The sequence below is a fragment of the Myxocyprinus asiaticus genome, chromosome 30 (assembly GCF_019703515.2).
Source record: "Myxocyprinus asiaticus isolate MX2 ecotype Aquarium Trade chromosome 30, UBuf_Myxa_2, whole genome shotgun sequence".
In the NCBI taxonomy this organism is placed as follows: Eukaryota; Metazoa; Chordata; class Actinopteri; order Cypriniformes; family Catostomidae; genus Myxocyprinus; species Myxocyprinus asiaticus.
The window spans coordinates 7,760,384-7,783,500 of NC_059373.1; the positions used below are offsets into that span (position 1 = coordinate 7,760,384).

Genomic DNA, 23,117 nt, shown 5'->3' on the forward strand with positions numbered 1-23,117 from the left:
TTCTCTATTAGCCTACATGTAGGGCCTAATTTTCACATTTTCACTATTCCACTAGGTAATACTCCAAGCCAACTATAGTCTTCCAAACTTCTCAAACAATGGATAAGTTGCTTTAAGTGCTAGACGACAGATAATCACCTCAAATTGCCTTTGCCACCGTGTCACGTGATTTCTCATTAACAGAATGCAGTCGAGGACATCTCTCCTGATGTAGTAAACCTGTCAGACCAGTGTGGATTTACAGGTGCATCTCAATAAATTAGAATGTCGTGGAAAAGTTCATTTATTTCAGTAATTCAACTCAAATTGTGAAACTCGTGTATTAAATAAATTCAATGCACACAGACTGAAGTGGTTTAAGTCTTTGGTTCTTTTAATTGTGATGATTTTGGCTCACATTTAACAAAAACCCACCAATTCACTATCTCAAAAAATTAGAATATGGTGACATGCCAATCAGCTAATCAACTCAAAACACCTGCAAAGGTTTCCTGAGCCTTCAAAATGGTCTCTTAGTTTGGTTCACTAGGCTACACAATCATGGGGAAGACTGCTGATCTGACAGTTGTCCAGAAGACAATCATTGACACCCTTCACAAGGAGGGTAAGCCACAAACATTCATTGCCAAAGAAGCTGGCTGTTCACAGAGTGCTGTATCCAAGCATGTTAACAGAAAGTTGAGTGGAAGGAAAAAGTGTGGAAGAAAAAGATGCACAACCAACCGGGAGAACCGCAGCCTTATGATTGTCAAGCAAAATCGATTCAAGAATTTGGGTGAACTTCACAAGGAATGGACTGAGGCTGGGGTCAAGGTATCAAGAGCCAGCACACACAGACGTGTCAAGGAATTTGGCTACAGTTGTCGTATTCCTCTTGTTAAGCCACTCCTGAACCACAGACAACGTCAGAGGCGTCTTACCTGGGCTAAGGAGAAGAAGAACTGGACTGTTGCCCAGTGGTCCAAAGTCCTCTTTTCAGATGAGAGCAAGTTTTGTATTTCATTTGGAAACCAAGGTCCTAGAGTCTGGAGGAAGGGTGGAGAAGCTCATAGCCCAAGTTGCTTGAAGTCCAGTGTTAAGTTTCCACAGTCTGTGATGATTTGGAGTGCAATGTCATCTGCTGGTGTTGGTCCATTGTGTTTTTTGAAAACCAAAATCACTGCACCCGTTTACAAAGAAATTTTGGAGCACTTCATGCTTCCTTCTGCTGACCAGCTTTTTAAAGATGCTGATTTCATTTTCCAGCAGGATTTGGCACCTGCCCACACTGCCAAAAGCACCAAAAGTTGGTTAAATGACCATGGTGTTGGTGTGCTTGACTGGCCAGCAAACTCACCAGACCTGAACCCCATAGAGAATCTATGGGGTATTGTCAAGAGGAAAATGAGAAACAAGAGATCAAAAAATGCAGATGAGCTGAAGGCCACTGTCAAAGAAACCTCGGCTTCCATACCACCTCAGCAGTGCCACAAACTGATCACCTCCATGCCACGCCGAATTGAGGCAGTAATTAAAGCAAAAGGAGCCCCTACCAAGTACTGAGTACATATACAGTAAATGAACATACTTTCCAGAAGGCCAACAATTCACTAAAAATGTTTTTTTTTATTGGTCTTATGATGTATTCTAATTTTTTGAGATAGTGAATTGGTGGGTTTTTGTTAAATGTGAGCCAAAATCATCACAATTAAAAGAACCAAAGACTTAAACTACTTCAGTCTGTGTGCATTGAATTTATTTAATACATGAGTTTCACAATTTGAGTTGAATTACTGAAATAAATGAACTTTTCCACGACATTCTAATTTATTGAGATGCACCTGCATACAGTATGTCTATTTATGCATCGTTTTATCAGTTCCTTATTCTTATGTTGATGTGTTCTACTGGGGTCAAGGCGTGATTGATTCAGCTAAACATGCTCAAAACAAAAAGTTCCAGTGTTAGCACATAAAAATAGGAAAGTGTGAAAATAAGTGTGTAACAGTAGAGAATGAGAAAATAAACCAGCCTTTAAAAGGTTTTTCCTGATTGACTGGATCAGGTGTCAGAACAAGTCTTTGGAACTCAATTCTGCAGGATGGTAAATCTCCTGGCAGGTACAGACTTAAATATGCACATCTGCTTATTTTGTCTTCTGCTCATAAAGGGAACATATGCATGTAAGTTGTTAAACTATCTTCTGATACTCTTGCTTGTCTTTACTTATTTCTTAATTATTTAAGAGATTCAAAGACTGTCACAGTCTTCAGTTTTCATAATGAATTTTTAAATGCTTACTAAAGTAATTATAACAATGGTCATAGTCTTTCATGTGAGATCCAATTATGACCGTCCTTATATTTTGAGTTCAGATGCTAAAAATGTTGAACTGCTTAAAATGGCACACAGAAAATAATCTCATCCATTATTTTAGGAATAACTCCATCAGTATTTATTGTCATATTTTTGATGACTTTTTATACAATTTGGTATTACTTGTAAGATTCATCTTATTTATTCATTTATTTATATTTTCAAATAATAATAATCTCCCATAATCTCATCTATGCTACTTCATTGGTTTCCTCTTTTAAATCATTTCTTAAAGCTAGCAATTAAGCAAAAGTCCTTGACTTAATTCACAGAGAATCACTGTTTGAACGACTTTTCCCAACCATTTGTTAATTCTTTTCATGCAACTTTTTCTTTCAGCGATCCATTCACTGTGGTACACGTACACAGCAATATCTGGTATTGAAAATGTTCCAGAGTTTGTGTCAGTGGGCTTTCTGGATGGGGTGCCCTTAGTGTATTATGACAGCAACACTCGCAGAATGAGTCCCCGACAGGAGTGGATGGACAAGTCTGTGGAATCTGTCTACTGGGAAAGAGAGACTCAGATCTCCATAGGATTTCAAGAACTATACAAGATTAACATCTATATTGCAAAGGAGCACTTCAAGCAGACTGGGGGTGAACACTACTAAATTAATACAATTAATCAGCATAGTCCAGAATCAGTAGGTTCATAACAGATTGTATCTTTCTTCAGGTGTGCACACATTACAGGTGATATACGGCTGTGAATGGGATGATGAAAGTGGAGCTACAAGTGGGTTCAACCAGTTTGGATATGATGGAGAGGACTTACTGTCTCTGGATTTGAAGGAGCTGAGATGGATTTCACCAGTGCAGCAGGGGTTCATCACCACACAGAAGTGGAACAATGACAGATTGTGGCTTGAGAAAAACAAACATTTCTTCAGCACCGAGTGCACTGAGTAACTGAAGAAGTATGTGCAGTTTGGAAAGAGCAGCCCGTAAAGAAAACGGGTACATCTTATCGATTAACTTGCATAATTAAGTTGGTCATGTTTGAGCAACTGTTATTTGAAAACAAAAATTGACCATAATGTTGAGATTATACAAATTATACCCCTTCATTTAGACTTTATTTAGTCTAATGCATGTTCACCTAACCTTCCAATCACAGCACTTCTGTGACAATGTTTCCAGTATCCCTCCATCACCCCAACTCCAGCTAACTAATAAATAACTCCATAAATAATTTCATTTTAAGTAGACCAGGAGGTACTTGGAGCCAACTCTTGTGTTCATCCCACCAACATGGACAGCAATTACACAAAAAAATAAAAAATACTTTTAAGATTGACATTTCAGTTTCATTACAAAATTCAATCAAATTAAATTAAGTACTCTAATTAAATAAAATAAAAAACAAAATTAAGTTTTATAAATGTAACTTTGTTAAACGTTACACAATTCAATTTGATGGGATGTTTTTTTGTTTTTTTTATGAAATGTGTACATCTTAATAGTCACTTCATTTCACTGACACATTATTGTCTGTTACCATGTGAACCAGTGAAAGTCATATGGATTTGAGTAAATGATGACCAAATGTAAATTCTTGGGTTTAGTACTGACTTATACATGTGTGGTAAAGTGTGACTGTCTCTCTTATTTTTCTTGTTTCATGAACTCTCTCTCTCTTCAGTCTCTCCTCAGGTGTCTGTGTTACAGAAGGATTCCTCTTCTTCAGTCACGTGTCATGCTACAGGTTTTTACCCCAGTGGAGTAACAATCACCTGGATGAAAAATGGTCTGTTTCTATTCTATAGAAAACATGCTATCATAATTTACAAGACACAGGATGTCAAAGACTTTTTTGTCTTTGTTTGTATTTTTGCTTTTAACCAGTACAGATTATCATCATTGTATGTCTCTTTGAATAATCTGGATTATTTTGATCCAACAGGAAACTCTGATCCAGTTGGCATTGTTGGTGTTGTTGTTGTTGTTGTGATCCTGTTGGTTGTCATCAGTGTCATCGGGTATTTTGTGTATCAGAAGAAAAGGAGGACAGGTGAGAGCAGACATGTGACATACATTTGATTTAATCTGTTGCCACTATAATGTTTTATGCATTTGTGTGCTGCTCTAATTACAGTCTCACTCTAGTATGTGCAGTAGAACATGTAGTAGTAGTATTTTAAAACAGTGAGAACATTTTTGTAATATTTTTTAATGAGAATTATTTTCTCTGTGGATAACTGAATTTAAAGTCAGTGTCTCTAATTGTTTTTCAGATTTTGTTCCTGCTGAGGAACAGTGAATTCCTCTTAATCTATATTTAATGTAAATTATAACTTTTATACTGAAACATATTTTTAAATGCTTTTCCGATTCAAAATAGGGTGTGGGGGTTATGGGCTGCATATAATCAATCAAAACTTTTCTCGCATGTCATAGCTAATATATTTAATGCTGTGTACATACTGTCCTTCATGACAGATGTACTGTAATTATTTAAATGTTTTCATGAGCAGGTTATTATGACAATTTTAATAGAAACATTTACCTGTCTTTTCTAGATTCTGATGCTGGAAGTGACAGGCAGGTCAGGCATCACCAGTTATCAATGATATAAGCATGCATTACTCATTGCAACTATTTTAGTTGTCAAGTAAACTTAATTATTTATTTTTTTTCTGCTGTTTTTAGAGACAACTGTAGGTGAACATAGGTTTTTAGTTATTGGTATTAGTTATTCAAATTTTTAATTCTTTTGAATGCGATTAGTGTGTGACTGGAAATTCAAAGGGAGGGAATGGAACAGGACACACTGAAACCTGCGTCACCTGTATGAGCACTGCTGCTCGATATGTCTGGATCACATGAGCTCACCGCTGCACCACAGCTCTCATGTTACTCAGATTTTTTTTTATCCAAAACAAGTTACAGTACTTTTGCTCAAAAGACAGTCCAACCAAAATGACCCACATAATAAAGCACACTGGTTAGGGAACCAAGTAGTTACTTTTAACATTTCTTTTAATCACAATTCATTGGCTTTCATTCTTCAGCATTTTTATAAATAATGTTTTAAGGTGTTACAATTTCCATTTCCTCTCCCTACATCTCAAATCTCTCCACTTTACAGACTGATCAACATTAAACCATGTTTACTGCCTTCATTTACTCCCAGTTCTGGGTGTTAGACTGTACATTGTAATAAAACAAAAAAATATAAATTTTACTTGTCCTTTTTGAAGTTTCTTTTGTGTTATTTGGATATACATACAGTACTTACTTCAGTCCTTCGTGCTTTAGATTAAATATCATTTTAGTTTGTGATTTTATTTTGGTGTATGTGATCATATAAATGCCATGATTTATTCTTCTATTGTTTTTCTCATAACTGTACTTATGTAGTCTAAAGTAAAATAATTACCTATGCTGTGCTCAAATGACCAAAAATATGAAATTTCTTATGTTTTGTTTAAACATCACCAATCTACAAAAGAGCGCTGTAGTTAGTGGCTATTTTAAATCTCATTTATTGATCACAGTTTAACTTCTATCATTTCCCCTTCACTGCTTTCTCATATCCACTGATGTTTTCCTTATCATGCTGAGTTTTTGATAGTCAACACAAATCAAATAAATATTGGCAACAGACCTGCGGTTTCAACTAGACAGGACTATTTACATGACCAGATAGTTTATTCAATCTTCAAGATCAATCAGTGAAAACAGGAGCTCCACAGTGAGAAGACACATAAAATCACCTCCAGGACCATGTTAATTTCTTCTTCAACAGTAGAGACAGAGAAATACAATGAGCAGACAGACTAGATTTACATGTAAACAAAAGACTTAAAAATCTTAAAACTTTTGTGAGTGTTGTTTATTTTTGCAGGTAATATTCATTACCTTATCATTTAAATCAGTGTCATCGGAGTCTACAAGGAAACAGACATTTAGTTAAAACATTTACATTCCTATTTGGATATTTAATTTATCCCAAGGCATTCAGTATCACAAACATGATTATAGTCTAAATATACTTCAATACAGTCAGCATGGATACTAACACCATTTAAAGATTTAAACTCAACATAAAATAGCATTGGCAACCAATTTTACTTCCATAATGTGACATATTTCACTTCTGTGATTAAAATACTGTAATGATAATACTGAACTAACTTACCAGAAGATCTGAATGTCCAGGAAAGAACATTTATCACTCCATAAAGCACAAGTGCAACAGCGACCACTGCCATAGAGTCCTCAATAGAGGGACACTAACACCTGATGTGAAGAAAATATTAAATCAAGCCTTGCTCACATAAATACTCCTTTGAAAAAGCAAATGATATATACAAATGTTAGCAATTTAACCTGAACTGAATATTATCTTGGAAAATTTTGGAAATGCATTTGTTGCCTCTGCTTTTTCAGTCTCTCCGATACTATGACAGTCTGACTTACCAATCACATTAAGTGTTGCACTAGCTCTCCGAGTTCATCCCTCGTGTTTAGCTACACAGGTGACCTCACCACCATGGCCAAGTCTCAGCTTAGCTGACGGGTACCCTGACTGAAAGTGCCATTAGATGCCTGTCTGTGACTTGTTACACCTCCCTGACCCAGACTGCGTGATTTCCCATCTGCCCCAGTAAACTCCCAGCCCAGCACCAGAGTGTGATGAGCAAAACCAGAGGCCTCACACTGGGCCACCACCACCTGCCCGGGCACAAGGAGAGGAAGAGGGGTAGGATAGATGGAGAGGGATGGAGGCTCTAGAAAAACACAAGAAAGAGGAAACAGACAGTGGTTACTACTTGATATGCCTTCATATGCCTTCCAATAAAACAAATGTGTTTATATATATATATATATATATATATATATATGTTGGGCCTCATGTATTCAGATAGAAGACAAAGGCAGGCCTAACACAGTCGTAAAAACCTAACTCAAGCCCCCACATACCAGGTCGTAAATCTTACTGATAAAAATCGCACCAAAATCAAACAAAGGGAGTCCAAAACAGACTACAAATCCCATGAAGCCTTGCTCACTAAAGGATCAAACTCTCAACTCCTATTGGATGAGGCACACAACAGAACGTCCCTCAAACCATGACATCATCAGGAGTAGAAATACCTCTGAAATGCTTCTGGGATTTGCTTCCAGCAACTTTGTTCACTAAGTATAGACGTAGCTCATCGCTGCTCTCAGGTGCAACCTCGTGGCACAAGGAAGTAACGTCCGACTTGAAACTGTGGCCATACAATCTCCATCTTGCTGGATGAGTTGAGATTACTCCGTGTTCACCCGAACACTCTAACGGATCCGAAGGAGACCGCCGAGCAATCCCCATCTTCATCCGTTTGCCTGCAGAAGTGAAGAGATTAAAGATTTCTCTTCCATCTTCAATCAAGTCGACATTTCTGAGTTCTCCGCTAACCCGCCAAGAATCAACAGCCGTGCCCGCCAACAGAGCGAGGAAAACGGCCTCCCGTCATCACACGAGCCTCAAGGAACCGGGTCGGAGTTAAAGGACGGAGGGACACACATTCTACCTGTGTCCTCATGCGATTCAAGTAAGATGTTTACGTCTGGGCAGAGATAGAATATTATAGTGTGTTATTCTTGTGTTTCAAGGTTTTTTTCTTGTACAGTTTACGGACCGCCATGTCCGCTCATTATTAATACTCAGGGTATTAATTATCACTAATTTGTTTTACTGTATTGTGGTCCAACCAAATTGGACTGTTGTGCATTTTCGCCATCGCGGGCGAGACTGGCAAACTGTTTTGATCCATTAAGAGTCAAAGAACGCGGGACTGTTTACGAGCCGTCCACCACGTCTCTGAGTGATAAACTAACGACTTTAGGGCCATCACTTTATTCTCTATCTCTCTCTCGTACTAACCACACACACACACCTTATGTGTTATAGGATTATTTTCGTTTCTATATCTAATCATATCACTGTTTAGTTTGTAGTTGTAAGTCGGAAGTTTATTGACTGCATTGTATTAATTATTAATTGATATTACTGCATAAATAAACTTTGTTTATATTACAAAGAGAAGTGTTTTGGTTTGTTTTGCATACGCCTGTGTCATGCTGACGGGATGTCAGTGCTCGGATTCAAGCCTTCATTCATTGTTTATTCCCGAAAATCGATATTCTTCAGATGTCAATTTTCCTAAGAAAACAATCTAATATTGAGACTGTTATACTATCTGGTTATTAGTCCCTGATTCCAGGGTGGTGCCCCGTCAATGTTAATCCTTATTAATATTCTATTGATTTTTGATAATTGATAATTATCTTTGATGATTGTTGAATTTGAATGATCAATAAGCTAGTGTTAATTTTAATTAATGTTTCATTGATGTTAACAATTAACGATTATCTTTGATAATTGTTGATTTAAAGGATTAAATAAGCTAACATTGATTCTCATCAATGTTCTATTGATTTTAATAATTAATAATTATCTTTGATAATTATTGATTATTGCTAATAACCAAACCCATAACTAAATGTAGCGCACTACATTTACTGGAGCCCCATATGAGGTTTTAATGAGTTGGATTTAATTAATTAATTTAAATATTAATTAAAAACTAATGAAATAATTATTAATTATTTCTGATAGTAACACTGATCTAACAACCAGTAAAGCCCTACGTATATATATATAATAAGTGTATACAGTAAATGTGTTAATTTAATGCACTTAATTTTTTTTTTGTAAGTCCCATGTAGTACTACTACAGATAACATGCCTCACCAGACCACATTTAGCAAGAGCAGGCAGCACAGAATGAGTATGCTGTTCACACAGGTTGTGTTAAAGCGTTCAAAGGACAGAATTTAACTGAACACAATTGTCTCAAGACACATTTTTCAAAGCTAAACTTTTTTTTACTTCAACACGTGTCTTGCTCACGGCAAAAGGTGCTGAAAAACTGCAAGATGTGACAATGCCAAAGATGTCCACCTGATGCATGTGTACATAGACCAACGATTAAAAAACATTGCAAACAGAATACAAGAACGTATCCTGTGCGAACTAAGTCTACCTCGAACAGACTGACAAACTCAAATGGAAATAGATTGATTGTTGTGGACTGTAAGTCAGTGATAGGCTTATGTTCAATGATATGCACATAAACAATACATTGACTATAAATGTTTTTAATGCTGTTTATTTAATGCTTTGCCTGCCACAATAATGCAATATCTTTGAATTATCTTTATTTGATACTTTTGGCTTTTTTCAGAAAATATACAGTAGATATATGCAATTGTGTAATTAATTCAATTACATTTTTTTATCAGTTGGCAGCCCGAATAATTATATAGACTATTTGTTATTGTTATGTCCTAAGATGTATTCAAGTGGGCATTTTATATAATTTGTTTTGGTTGTGTATTTTGGGGTGGGAATGTCTTTTTGTGTGTGCACATGTTTTGCCTGTCTTCTGTCTCGCTTGCTCTATCACTCTGATGATTACCAGGTGAGACCACTAACAAGAGATGCCTGGATTGGTCTGGCAGTGAGCTGTGGGCATAAAAGCTGCTGAGAAACAGTATTCTCTCACTCCCCTCTAAGATGTGTTGAGTGACTTTGTGTAGAACTATTAAGCATTGTATAAAGGTGTTAAGTGGTATTGTTGTAAAGTTTAAAGTTGTTACCTACTATTGGGAGCTTTGGTAGGGAAGTGGGTGCCATTTCATTGTAACTACTTTTCTCCTGTGTATGGCCAGTGAGGAAGGCAAGCCTTTATAGTTTATTAATTTTTTCTTTTTAAACATCAGTTAATCCTCTGGGGTCTGAGGGTGTTTTGGGCCTTGGAGAAGTTTTGACATGCCTTGACATTTGTGCTTTTTTCAGTTGCTTAAAAACATATTAATGGCTAAAATCTGATAACACTGTATTCAGCACAAACTGGGCTACAATAATATGTGAACAACATGTATGTACATGTTTGTATTTTTGAGAAAATAATGTTTATGCATGGTTTTTGAAAAAACAAAAATTTTTAGTCACTGAAATAAGGCCATATAACACATACTAAACATTTGTTCACAAGACTTTTCAGAACTGGATCCTATAGCCTAGAGTTTTTGCTACAAAATAATGTGAAACCCATCCTGATCACTCATTCATATGAAACAATATAGTCATTTAACTTTTGTAAGACACTTTTAGTGTTAGAAAGGCCATATGTAAGGAGGTGTGGATGATCATGAATATTGATGTGATTCACACCTGAGGAGACAAAGACCCCTCCCCTGAGAGAGAATGAATGTGAGGAGACTTCATGATTGAATGTACTGTTTATAGCTTATTCGCAAAATCAAGTTTAAGTTAAAAGAAGTAATCTGAATATACATTTTCTTTACAAAAAGACTTTACTTAAAACCTTTAGACCTACACGCCCATTTAAACGTTTTAGATCAGTAAGATTTGTAATGTTTTTAAAAGAAGTCTCTTCTGCTCACCAAGGCTGCATTTATTTGATCCAAAATACATCAAAAACAGTGATATTGTAAAATTATTTCACAATTTAAAATAACTTCTATTTGAATATATTGTAAAATGCAATTTATTCCTGTGATCAAAGCTGAATTTTCAGCATCATTACTGCAGTCTTCAGTGTCACATGATCCTTCAGAAATCATTCTAATATGGGCATATTTACAGCACATTTTACACCCGAACAGATATTTGCAAGCACAAGCTTATAGTCTAGCTAGTAAAATATGTACGTTTCTATAAAATAGCATGTCAACTAATATGTAAGTAAAACTAAATGACTTACTCATCTGAAATTGTATCCTCGGCTGGATCAAGTCACTCTTCAAAATGTAAACGTTCATCATCGCGGAGTCCCGCTCTTCTTCTGAGGAAAATGTGAACTCTTCGTCACTATCCAGGAGCTTCCTCACCTGTGTAGCGTGCCATCTTAAAACGCGCAGAAAAGTGAATGAACTCGATGCTTTTTAAGGCACCGTTGGGGGCGTTTACCATTTGCATTAATCGCCTCAGCACATTACCGTATGAATAGCACGCTCTGCTGGTGGGTGTGAACACATTAGCGATAATGAGCTGAGCCAGGAGAAACTGTACATCGCTTTGTTTCATACAGATTACATTGCAGGAGAATATTTGTTTTAAATTTGAATTGTTTTATTTGAAAGATAGACATTTTAAGCTTTCTTTAGATATATGTTTCATGTTTGTCTGATAAGTATTCGTGGAGTTTCAGTTCATTTTTGTGACGTGTTTCAGAAAGATGCTCGCGGAGACAGAGACGGCTGAAAGCGCACCCTGTTTATTTTCTTTATTTTACGTAAGCACAAGGTTTTGTTGTTATTGTAAGTGTACACAAATAAAAGTAGACCCTTTATAGTCTCTAATGATGTCTTACACTTATCTGTATGCCCAAAAATGACGGAGTATTTGAAGTTGTTTCCGCTGTTATGAGGAAAAAATCCAGCAGGACGCGTCGGCACGTCCGTCGACCCCATAGGTTTAAGACTTTTCCCTCTAGATAGTTCTGTTTTGTTTATTGCTCTGACCTTTCCCCTTCCTGAAGTGTCTGCTGCTCCCCTTTATTTTGTAAATAAACAAAATTATTTGTGTGTGTGTGTGTTAGAGCAGGAGACAGGAATACAGGATGCCTTTATTCATAAAGGACTCCTTTACTTTTTTATGTTTTACCCCAACCTTGACTGAGCATTTAATCATAACCGTAATTCTATATACCAAATGCAGTTGATAAACTACTGAAGGTGGCTATAGCATTCTATGCATAATATTTTATGCAAATATGACATGATTTTTATGGCAGGTATTAAGTAAACAATCATCTTACCAACTATTTCCAGGTCCACGGCTACCTTTGACAGCAGGTGTAAAAGATAAACTGCAGATATAAGTTCTTGAGTGTCTCACTTGAGCTTCCTCTAAGATCAGAGATGCATTTCCTGTCTCGTAGAGGGTTGTGGTGTCTATATCAGCTCCTGTCTCTGTCTCCGCAAACCGATCATTCTTGCCATCATATGCAATGACCAGCTGTCCTTCACCCCGGAACTGATACCACCACTCAATTGAGAAACCAGAGCCAAGGACTGGAGAAGAAGGGTCCAGTCAGAACCCACAGTCTAAAAGAACAGGCTCTCCCAGTCTAGAGCGGACCACTGGAGTTTTACTGGAGATGCTGAGGATTACTTAAAGAGAGAGAGACATTGTGTTTAGGTGAGGGAAGAAATGGTAAGAGAGTTGTTTAGCCTCATGATGTAAATAAATAGCATATTTTCTTTACTACACTAAATGAGAAACTTAAATTTAAAATTGACCAACTGGCGCTTTAGTAGCGGAGGGTGCTCTGATAATATTGGACAACGTCAGCTGCTCATCAAGTCCTTGTGTTTTCACTGAGAATCAATCAGCTTGTAGGTAGATGGGACTTTGCTCTCACAGTGAATGGTAAAGTCTTCGAAGGGCATAGGGATGATTACTTCTGAATGAAACGCACATTCAAAACAACAGCGGGAGGCGCTTCATTCATAGTGACTTTAACACGATTACTAAGGTCTGCAAGTAATTTACATTTAATCATTTAGCAGACACTTTTATCCAGAAGAAAGAGACAAGAAAAGTATTTTAACCCTCCTATGGTATTAAAAAGTGGCACCTCCCCTTGGGATTCACGGTCATTTTGGACCAGAAGGGGTAGATGTGTAACCCCCTTTTATTTTTACGATGATGATGATGATAATGATACCATCTTTTCCTCCTTGAAGAACAATACAATTATGCATATCTTGGGATTTTATGCTATTTTGATCTAATTTACATGTACATTTCTAAACTGTACCATTATTTTGAATATACAAACAAGCAATACATTTTTTTTTTTTTTTAAATTCAGAACCTATTCTTCTATAAGTTGAAACATGAAGAAAATATGAGAATGTGACATAAATTGGAGGCAGATTGCTGCCATCTGGTCAACAAAATATAAATATCATGACTTGTAAAACATGTCATGCCAGTAACACCCAGTAGATGGCTGTAGCCACCTACTGTGTAGTCTGATGGCTTTTTGTAACCTAATTTTATATTTTATCACAAGATATGCATTTGGATATATATTTAGACATTATCAAACTATTAGTTGTCAAAGTTTAGCATTTTAAATTTGATTTGAAGTGTCAGTTTTTGCAGTTAATGTCATTATGCTTGCAATCAAACCTGACCATGGTGTTACAAGAGAAGACACAGAATAAGCAGTTTTCTTCCAATAATTGATTTCAAACATGACAATTTAATAACTATTCATAATAATGTCAAGAAAATGAACATCAAGAAACAGAAATGAACTGCAAAATTCTGAAAATTATCAGAATTTAGAACAGTATAAAACAGAAAAATCAGAGTAAACATTTTGCAATTTCAAACTTTTTTTACATTTTTTGCAAACATGTGTTTGTGTGTCAGATAGCTGTCATCAGCTGGAAAACAACAGATGACTTGGAATGCCAACAATGACTAAAAGATGGCTGTAGAGCTCCACTTAATGATGCCCTGGTTCTGTCTGTGTGTGTGTGCGTGTGTGTGTGTGTGTTCTGCATTGTGAGTGTGTTATCGTCTCACCTCTTCATTTCTGAGAGCGTGTTTAGCATTGTGACTGATTTATTGTTTTGTGTTTTTACAAATGTTCAAAAAAAAAAAAAAAAAGCTCTGTGTTGGAGTCTCACCATTTCATTTTTGTGTATGTTTAAATGTGTTTGTGTGTGAATGGGTGTTTATGTTTTGTACTAAGGATGTTTTAGACTAGAGTCTCACCCTGTAATTTCTTTCTGTTTTTTGTTTTTTTTCTGCATTGTGGCTGATTTATTGATTGTATTTGACAGACCAAAAGAAAACTGCTCTGTTTTTAGGTCTTTCCCATTCATGTTCAATGGACAGTTAATTTTGACCATGAATACCAAAGATATCGCTTTTTTTTATGACCACTTAGACTTATCGAATCAAACCCAATTTTATTTTATTTTTTATGTTCAGATGACAAATGGAGGAAAAGTAACCAAGTCTTGTACTGCTCAGATAAAGGAAACCATTTTTATTAAATGAGTAAAATGTATTTCGGTCAAAAATGACCAAATATCATAGGAGGGTTAATCATTAAAAAATAAATCCTTACCTTGTCTGTAGGTCATGCAGACAGCTTCACTGAACAGCTACATTGATTATAACCAGAGACTATTTAGCAGAGAGGGTCACTTCTATTAAAACGAATGAGAGAAATTGGAACGCCCAATGGTCAACTGACATAGAAAGGAAGTCCCACCTTACAGGTAAAAGAGCCAATCACCTTTTAGATACAGACATCATCTGTCAATCAACTTGAGAACGCGAATGCGCATTAGTTATACAAGCCAAGAAAAATATGTTTTTTAGCATAATCTGAGGTTAAGAAGCACAATTTATGATACCAGTGTTGTCATATTTTACTGCTGATTTGAAATGTGCTGTTCTTTGATAGTAATCTTGACCAACCATTTTTGGGATTTTGATCTTTCCCCATTCAAGAGCTGCACTTGTATGCTGCTTGTTTACATGAAAATAGCTGCCCGGGAGCATTCCAAAGATGGCCGCGGAGTGACCTGACTTGCCTAAAAAGACTTTGTTATAACAGGAGTGATCATCCGAGCTCTCCGCTGAGGAAATAATTGTGACCATCTAAACTATGATACATTTTCATCGCCTCTCTCACGTAGACACTCAGTATCAACAACACATCTGGATAAGTGACTGAAGGTAAACGTTTGACTTTATTTGAGGAAATTATGTTAACTCAGAGCCTTATTTAAAGGATCAGTTAATGATACTGGAAGTGCTGCAGTACAAATTGCATTCAAATTCCTTGTTATTTTTTACATGCTTGAAATACTCTACACACTATGAAGCATCTGTTGCTGCAGTGTTTGACGTTTGATGTAGTAAACAATGGATTAAAGGTATAGTTCTCCCCAAAATTAACATTTTGTCATTATTTACACACCCTTATGTCACAGCTCTTTGCCAACCAATAACAATTCATATGAAATATTAACCATTGACTTGCCAATGAAGCCCCACAACTGTTTGGTTACAAACTTTCTTCAAAATATCTTCCTTTGTGTTCAGCAGAACAAAGAAATGTACACAGGTTTGGAACAACTTGAGGGTGACTAAATGATGACAGAATTTTCATTTTTGGGTTAACTATACCTTTAACTCAAGAACTGCTGAAATCAGATCGAATGTGTACGTTGAACTCGAGAACCAGATCAGTTTCAGACGAGTCATATGGACTACTTCTATATCCTTTTGGAGCTTGAAAGACATGGTCACGAAAAACTGCCACTGTATGGAAAACAGCGACTCCGACATACATCAAAATTCTCCTTTTGTAATCCACACAAAAATTAACAGCATACAGGTTTGAAACGACATGAGGGTAAACTATATCAGTATCCTGTCTTTTTTTTTTTTTTTTGGATGAACTATTCCTTTCATCTCATTACAGAACAGTAATTTATTTATTTATTTGATTAACTATTCCTTTCATTTATTTATTTATTTATTTGATAAACTATCTCTTTAAACTCATTATAGAACAGTATTTGAATTTTATTTTATTTATCTTAATTTTTGGCAGTGAAGTGCTTATACATGACAGTATTTATTGAATTTTACCTGTAATCAGGATACAGACCACCCGATCACTTAACATTACACAAATCCTCTTTGACTTGAGGGCTGATTTTGTGAGGACAGTTACAGTAGCTCTTCTATGATATTCAGTCCACTAAATCAACACAAATGTCTTACAGAGCACATGCTGTACTGACACTCACCGGTCACATAGTAAATTCTGGATGTGCTGATATCTGCTGGAGGATGAAGATCAGATATTGTCTCTTCACTCTATGCATCAGTTCTGATGAACATAAGAGATTTCTCTTGGCTCATTGGTACTGAGAAACCCCCTCTGGATCCTGGTTTCTCCTGAACAAACCAGCACTCAAGAACTGGCCATCCAGAACCAGAAACTACAGGATCAGAGAGATTATGCCAGTTATGTTTATAACATCGTGTGACATCCTCCATTTAATAAACACTTGCTTGTATCATTTCTGCATCATACCTTAAATATATTAATTTAAACAAAGCGCTTGGATGTACTAAATGTAACTGTATAAACTGGACCTGATTACCAAAATGCAGCGAAGCGAAACTTACCTCCCAAAAACAATGCAAATGCAATGATAGATATCTTGTATATGGTGGAAATCTCAAACATCGTTGTTCTGTAGGTTAAAATGGCAACTCTGTCTATAAATGCGCTGTTTGGTGTACTACGGAGATCCGACGGATTTCACCTCCAAAACATCGATAAATCATGCAGCATTTCACGTTCAACGTTTACAGCGCATGCGCGTATTCCTTCATTAATACATAGTTCAAGACCATTTTTGTCATTTGAAAATGTAATACTCTGCCCTCGTATTACAAATGGTTATTTTAACATCATGTGAGGTCTTGTTACCTCCTAGAACATACAATATATACCCTACATTGTGCAGCTCTACAACACGTGTATTTTTGGCTTTTTATTAGTCTTCATTAGGTGGCGCTGCAAGCTAATAAAAGTATTCCAAATCGCCGAACTGTCTGTAGAGGTCAGACTGAAACAGCCTCAACTCATGGCCCTTGCTATTATGTCACGTGGTTTCTGGGAACAGAGTGCATTCAAGGTCACAGTTACATACCAGCATTATCTCCTAGTGTGGACACAATAGTTACCCCAACCTATCTGACAAGTATTGTGCATAATGTACATTGTTTTTTGCAGTGTTCACAATGAGAGGTGTTGTATTGTTTCTGTATTAGGCACATACTTCTAAGTCTTGGCTACAAAAAAAAAAAAAAGCTATTAAACCATTATTGCCCTAGAAAAAAATGCAGGTATTTGAACCCATGTTGACTTTTTGTAACAACATGCCTCCGCTCAGGCTACATTAGGGATAGACCAAGTACAGTTGGGACACTTTTTACTTTTTGCTCTACTACACAAATACAGAGCAAAATGAATATGCCATTTTATTTTTATTTTTTTCACATGAGATACCTTTATCTGTCTACTAACAAAATAAATGCTAAAACCTGCATACATTGTTCATATTTTCTACAATTAGTGTTTGAAGACAAGGAGCGCTTTTGTTACAAATGTCCCCATGCTGGGTACAGTTGAAACACTATCCCAGGACAGTTGTAACACTCATTTATGTGCTAAATAAGGCATTATGTCTAACTTAAGTGAAATATACTGGCACATTTTATATTCTGTGATTGTTTTCAAATATTTATAATGCTTGCATATGTATCATTTCTAACACATCAGCTAGAAATATTCTCTTAGTTTTTCCAACCCTGATACGAGGCATCATGTGACATGCACACACATGCAACCCAACCAAATTACTAATTTACAAATATATTTTTGGGCTAATTCTACTTTAAATAACACTGCATAATTCTATCAAATCTATCTATCTATCTATCTATCTATCTATCTATCTATCTTTAAATTTTCTTTATACATAAAATACGCAGATGCCATACTACATTCACCAAAATGTGCAGTATACAACAGAGTACACTGCACAAAATACTGTATCTCACAATGAAATATGCACTTATATTGACCTTTCATTTCAGTGTGATGAATGAACCATGAGTAATATTTACTCAGACTTACCAAATTTAAAACATTTTACACAAAATTACATCAGAAAGGCAAAATAACAATGTTTGTTTCCAAGATGTTAATGATGGAGACCACACACTAAATTAAACATGCAATGTGATGCAGTCAAGTTGCAAATGAAGTGAGGTCATGTGACAATGTAGCGTTCTGCTGTTTGAAACATATATTGTGGGATAATACCTACTGTTTAATAAAAATAAAAAAAATTTGCAAACATGAATACAGTGTATGCACAGTGCACAGTATACATGATGCAGTCTACACTACAGCAACAGTAAGAGTAAAATGGTAGTATGCTATTCCAAACACAGCCTGTTTGTCCAGTTCAGACAATTAAGACAATTTAGGTTACAAATAGGGGAGAATGGGGCTAGTTGACACACTTTTACTCCAGTAAACATTTATAGTTAAACCATGCTTTAATGTATGACAGTGAGGTTTTAATGTGTGCACTTGTTTACCCAAGAGCTATAGCAAAGATATGATGGAACTTTTGTTAAAATATCACAATTTAAAACCAACATACCATAGATCTGAGAAAAAAACATGGATTTATGACTGAAACACTGATTAAAAACCCTAATATTTACAGAGATATATCCTTAAATATCTATTATCTATGATCTCATTTGAGTTTTAAAGGTAACAAAGAGAGCAACATACAGTACATCTGCTCCATTTATGTTGTTCTTTAATTCTTTCAAGTTACGTTGCAACACACTCTCACGGCAAAATCGTCAGGATTCGTACGACTTTTCTAAATTTGGTTAATTCATATGATATTGTAGGACTGCACTTGTTTGAAGTCCTATGACTTTCACAACAGCCAATGACGTCACTGGACATCGGTTCCGTCTAATAAGCGACAATTACTTGCTTCTGTCACACACAACAGTTTTCTGTCATGTTGACACACTCTAGCGAACTCGTAAATTATGTACGACTTTTCATGAGATCCGGTTGTTACTTTCTCATACATTTACTAGTTTCTTTATATTCATCTTATATATTTATTTTTACCTATTACTTTTCATTTTTATATTATTTTACTGTTAACATTGTGTGTGCTGTATTGTCTTTACATGTTACAGCAAACGAAGTCAGACTGAGCATTGAGAGAGACGCAACTAAGATATTCAACTCTGCTCGTTTTTACCCTTCCTTTGTCTCCTGCCTTTTGCTATATTTCTGTGCTACATAGTTTTTAAGGTGGCAGAGAAGTAACCATAACAAGCTGTTAATGTTGACTGGTTTTGTATATCAGACAAAACTCTGAATATCTTCTGACAGAGAGAGAGAGAGAGAGAGAGAGAGAGAGAGAGAGAGAGAGAGAGAGAGAGAAGAGACTAGATCTAACATTCCTGGCATTGGGCAGGATGGATGACCTAACAAGCCCTTGTGACAGCTTCCTCATATAAAGTATTTTACCTCTTGTAACATTGTTCACTTTCTAAATCAACTTCCAAGGAAAAATTCTTCACAGTGACTGGTGACATGTCTTTTTTCTGAGTTTCTATTGGCTTAGAGCTGTGGACAAATTCGATTTAGACCTGCCTATGAAATTATAAGTTCTAACACGCGTTAAACAGGCACATTGGAGTTGGAAATCAGAGAGGTGAAGATAAACATACGCTCTCATCAAACACAATGCGTGCAGTTATTCTTGTACTCCTTTGCGCTCATGTCGCTAATGCAGGTGCGTCTACTTGACAAACCTTAAAATAATATTTTTTTGCTTGAACGTTATAATTGTGTGGAGGTTATAAGGGACTTTGCCACTTGGTCAATTGCCATTTTAGGTCTATATTGGTTACACTTCTTTTCTGAGTTCTGATGTTATCACATACGACAGGCTATTTTAAATTTAGGCTATTTGTTAAAGGCATCCACAGCACAATCAGATTTTAAAATCTTTTAAAAAGGTAAAGAAGGGCCTGTGTATCATAACTTGCAGTATTCATAACTATCCATAACTATCCAAGTATTCTTTACCTTTCCATAACATAACTTTCACTTTTTTAGATTCTGTATTGCTCAAATCTTCAAATGCTTAACTTAATGCTTAACTTTCTTAAGAATTCAAAATTGTTATATTTTAATTTACCCTATTTAATCTATTGGTTTCTGTCCCCACTAGAAAACGAGATGGTAAATGTTCTAATTGCAACGTTGAGAAGATAGTTATTATTATTGGCCATGTAAAACTGATTTTTTTTATTTTTATCATATTTTATGGAGGCTAATGCAATTGCATTTACATTTAATATTGTATTGTTTAATAAAGTTTGTTTTCTAAGATGTTTGATTTTTAATTCATTTGTAATAAAATCTGATCCATGGGAACTTTAGATTAGCATACTATTATTTTTTTTAGGTCATATGAAAAAAGACAACAGACTGTTATCGTCTTGTATGTTTATGGAGTAACATAGATTTGTGTCATCAAAGTAACCCTGAAACAAATAATTAGTGACCCAGTAACTTGTATAAAGTTGTCATTGCAATACAATGTATACTGTAATGATAACAGAAATTTTATTAATTGTTAAAAGAATAGCCACATTGTAGTTCCTGTGTTACCTGACATGCTCAGTAGATGGCAGGCTATGACATATCTTAGCCCATCCTCAACCCATTTGCCATAAAACCCATTTGCCATCAAGTAAAGGACATATGAACTGAACATGCAAAGATTATACTTTCAAATGCAAAATCATTTACATTTAGTCATTTTTTATATTTGTTGTAAAATGTTTCATTATGTTATAGTTTAACTGCCAGCCCATTCCTGTTCTAAAAAGTAGAAATCAATTAAAAAGCATGATAAATGTTGGATTTATTGAAATCCCAATCATTTCTGTATTTTTTCTCCCTGTCTTAATAGCCACTCATTCCCTTCAGTACTTCTACACTGCTGTCACAAAGGGGCTAGATTTCCCAGAATACACAGCTGTTGCAATGGTAGATGAAAAGCAATTTGTGTACTATGACAGCAGCATTTACAAGATGATTCCCAGGAGTGACTGGATAAAGAACAATGTTGGACAAGACTATTGGGACAGGGAGAGTAAGATTCAGCAGGGCTCTCAAGAAGTCTTCAAGAGCAATGTGAATGTTGCCATGCAGCGTTTCAATCAAACTAAAGGTAAGTCAGAACACATCACCAATGTAGCCTTTATACCCAATATACATCAGACTACTGTATATGGCCTATGTGTTTTAATAGATTAGTATAATTCATGGATAAATTACATTTTACACTATTAAATTATGTAAACACATTGTCTATTACTACTATTATAACAGTCTAAGTCACAATATAACAATCTTGTGTAACACTTGACAGTAAACTAAAAAAATTATGGATATATTTTTTTTTATTGCTGCAAACTTTATTAACCAATTAAAACTAACAACACTGCTCTATATATATTATTGGCAAATCATATTGTTTCCGTAAGCACAAGATGATTTTTGAGCGAGCACTGAAATGCCTTGCGTGTGCATACAGTTTAATTAAATCACAGACCTCGCACGAGGTCTTGTCTAGTGCTGTAAAGTTAGATTTATATTTGACATTCGTTTGACATTCGCGACAATACCTATTAAACTTTCCGTGCCTATAACAGTTTCAAGCCAGACCAACTTGGACATGCATGAATAGGTTTTCTTTGCCTAGCACAAAGCTGAATTTTAATATACATTTTATTAGCCCTATAAATCAATTCAACAATTTAACCATTTGATATTATGACATCACAACACATAAGAAATGTTCTTATAAATATCCCTTTCATGACACAAGACTCTGTTTGTGGAATTTACATTCTATATGTTTTCAAATAAATATAGTGTAAATGTTTGTAATATTCTAATTCCATTAAACTCAATGACCGTTTGACATAGAGACATAAACAAGGTAGAGTGAATTTAGTTTCATTTACCTTCAGAATTACGTTTAAATCTGCAAAATCCTCTAAAAGATATTCAAATCCATTAACTTTACCCCACAAGATTCATTGACTGATTTATGAAGAGGAAAACTACATCCCCTCACTGACCAGCAATCACTCTCTGTCTTTAGTGATTTCAGTAGTTCACATGTGAATGTAATAATTGATAGAGGTAAAGGTAAACAGATTTGGCTCACTGTCTAATCTGGAGGGCTCGAGACTCGGCCCGAGCTCTAAACACCCCCCTGGACTTTATTTGAGTTTAGTAATAAATAGACAGAAGGTGGAGTTGGGGTGGAGAAGTGACAATGGAAGAATTGTCACAGCAGTGAGATAAGCAGCAGTTTATAAATGCTTACTCTGGCATAAACAATCTGTGTATAGAGAGCGGCAAAACTGCAACTCTGTAAATATCGTATATAGGTCATTCCTACAATTCGGTGATATTTGAAACTTAAAAACAAATAAAACATTATTTTACAAGTATCTTAATGTTTCATCATTACAGGGACATGTTAAAGACTATATTAATCATACTGGTCAAGCTAAATGACTTAAAAATTCAAATGTACATCCAGTTAAATGAGCAGCATCAGGATGGACAATAACAGGGTGGACATTCAGTGGATAAATTTAGTAAACATATTCGTAAACTAATACTGATGATTTTACTTCTGTTAGCGTAAATACTGTATATTGAAGTTTTAAAATGACATGAATTCCCCACATATCATCCCAATATTATGCTTTACAACATATGACTAACACCACAAAATAAAGGACAACATTAATAAAACTAAAAAGTTACAAACTTCAAATAACTAAAAAAAATTGCAGGATGGCTGATGTCCACCTCCAGTGTGTGATGTCATTTCATAACATATATCTTCAGTGAAAGGTCATAGTATCATGACATAACAGGGTGGACAAGAAGTCAAAGGACACACAAAACATCTCCACTATCAGTGTTAAAATAACACATTTACCACAAATGAATACATGTTAGTGAGAGAATGTAATACTA

At 35.5% G+C, this 23,117-nt stretch overlaps 2 protein-coding genes across 4 annotated transcripts; both read left to right on the plus strand.

The window, feature by feature from the left end:
- The first annotated feature begins 2,552 nt into the window (after positions 1 to 2,552).
- Positions 2,553 to 4,390, plus strand: LOC127421109 (major histocompatibility complex class I-related gene protein-like). 3 transcript variants are annotated; one of them, XR_007893930.1, is made up of 4 exons: positions 2,553 to 2,955; positions 3,035 to 3,275; positions 4,001 to 4,105; positions 4,262 to 4,390. XR_007893930.1 is itself a non-coding variant. In XM_051663879.1 (3 exons), exons 1-2 carry the CDS (start codon positions 2,676 to 2,678, stop codon positions 3,265 to 3,267), a joined length of 513 nt encoding a protein of 170 aa, XP_051519839.1. In that variant the 5' UTR covers positions 2,553 to 2,675; the 3' UTR covers positions 3,268 to 3,275; positions 4,001 to 4,141. The 3 variants fall into 3 exon arrangements, 2 of the variants coding, with proteins under 2 accessions (XP_051519839.1, XP_051519840.1); XM_051663879.1 differs by lacking the exon at positions 4,262 to 4,390 and having other exon boundaries at positions 4,001 to 4,141; XM_051663880.1 differs by lacking the exons at positions 4,001 to 4,105; positions 4,262 to 4,390 and having other exon boundaries at positions 3,035 to 3,452.
- A 15,339-nt stretch (positions 4,391 to 19,729) lies between these two features.
- Positions 19,730 to 21,386, plus strand: LOC127421111 (H-2 class I histocompatibility antigen, Q9 alpha chain-like). The gene is made up of 2 exons (XM_051663881.1): positions 19,730 to 19,836; positions 21,025 to 21,386. Exons 1-2 carry the CDS (start codon positions 19,788 to 19,790, stop codon positions 21,369 to 21,371), a joined length of 396 nt encoding a protein of 131 aa, XP_051519841.1. The 5' UTR covers positions 19,730 to 19,787; the 3' UTR covers positions 21,372 to 21,386.
- The last annotated feature ends 1,731 nt before the right edge of the window (positions 21,387 to 23,117 follow it).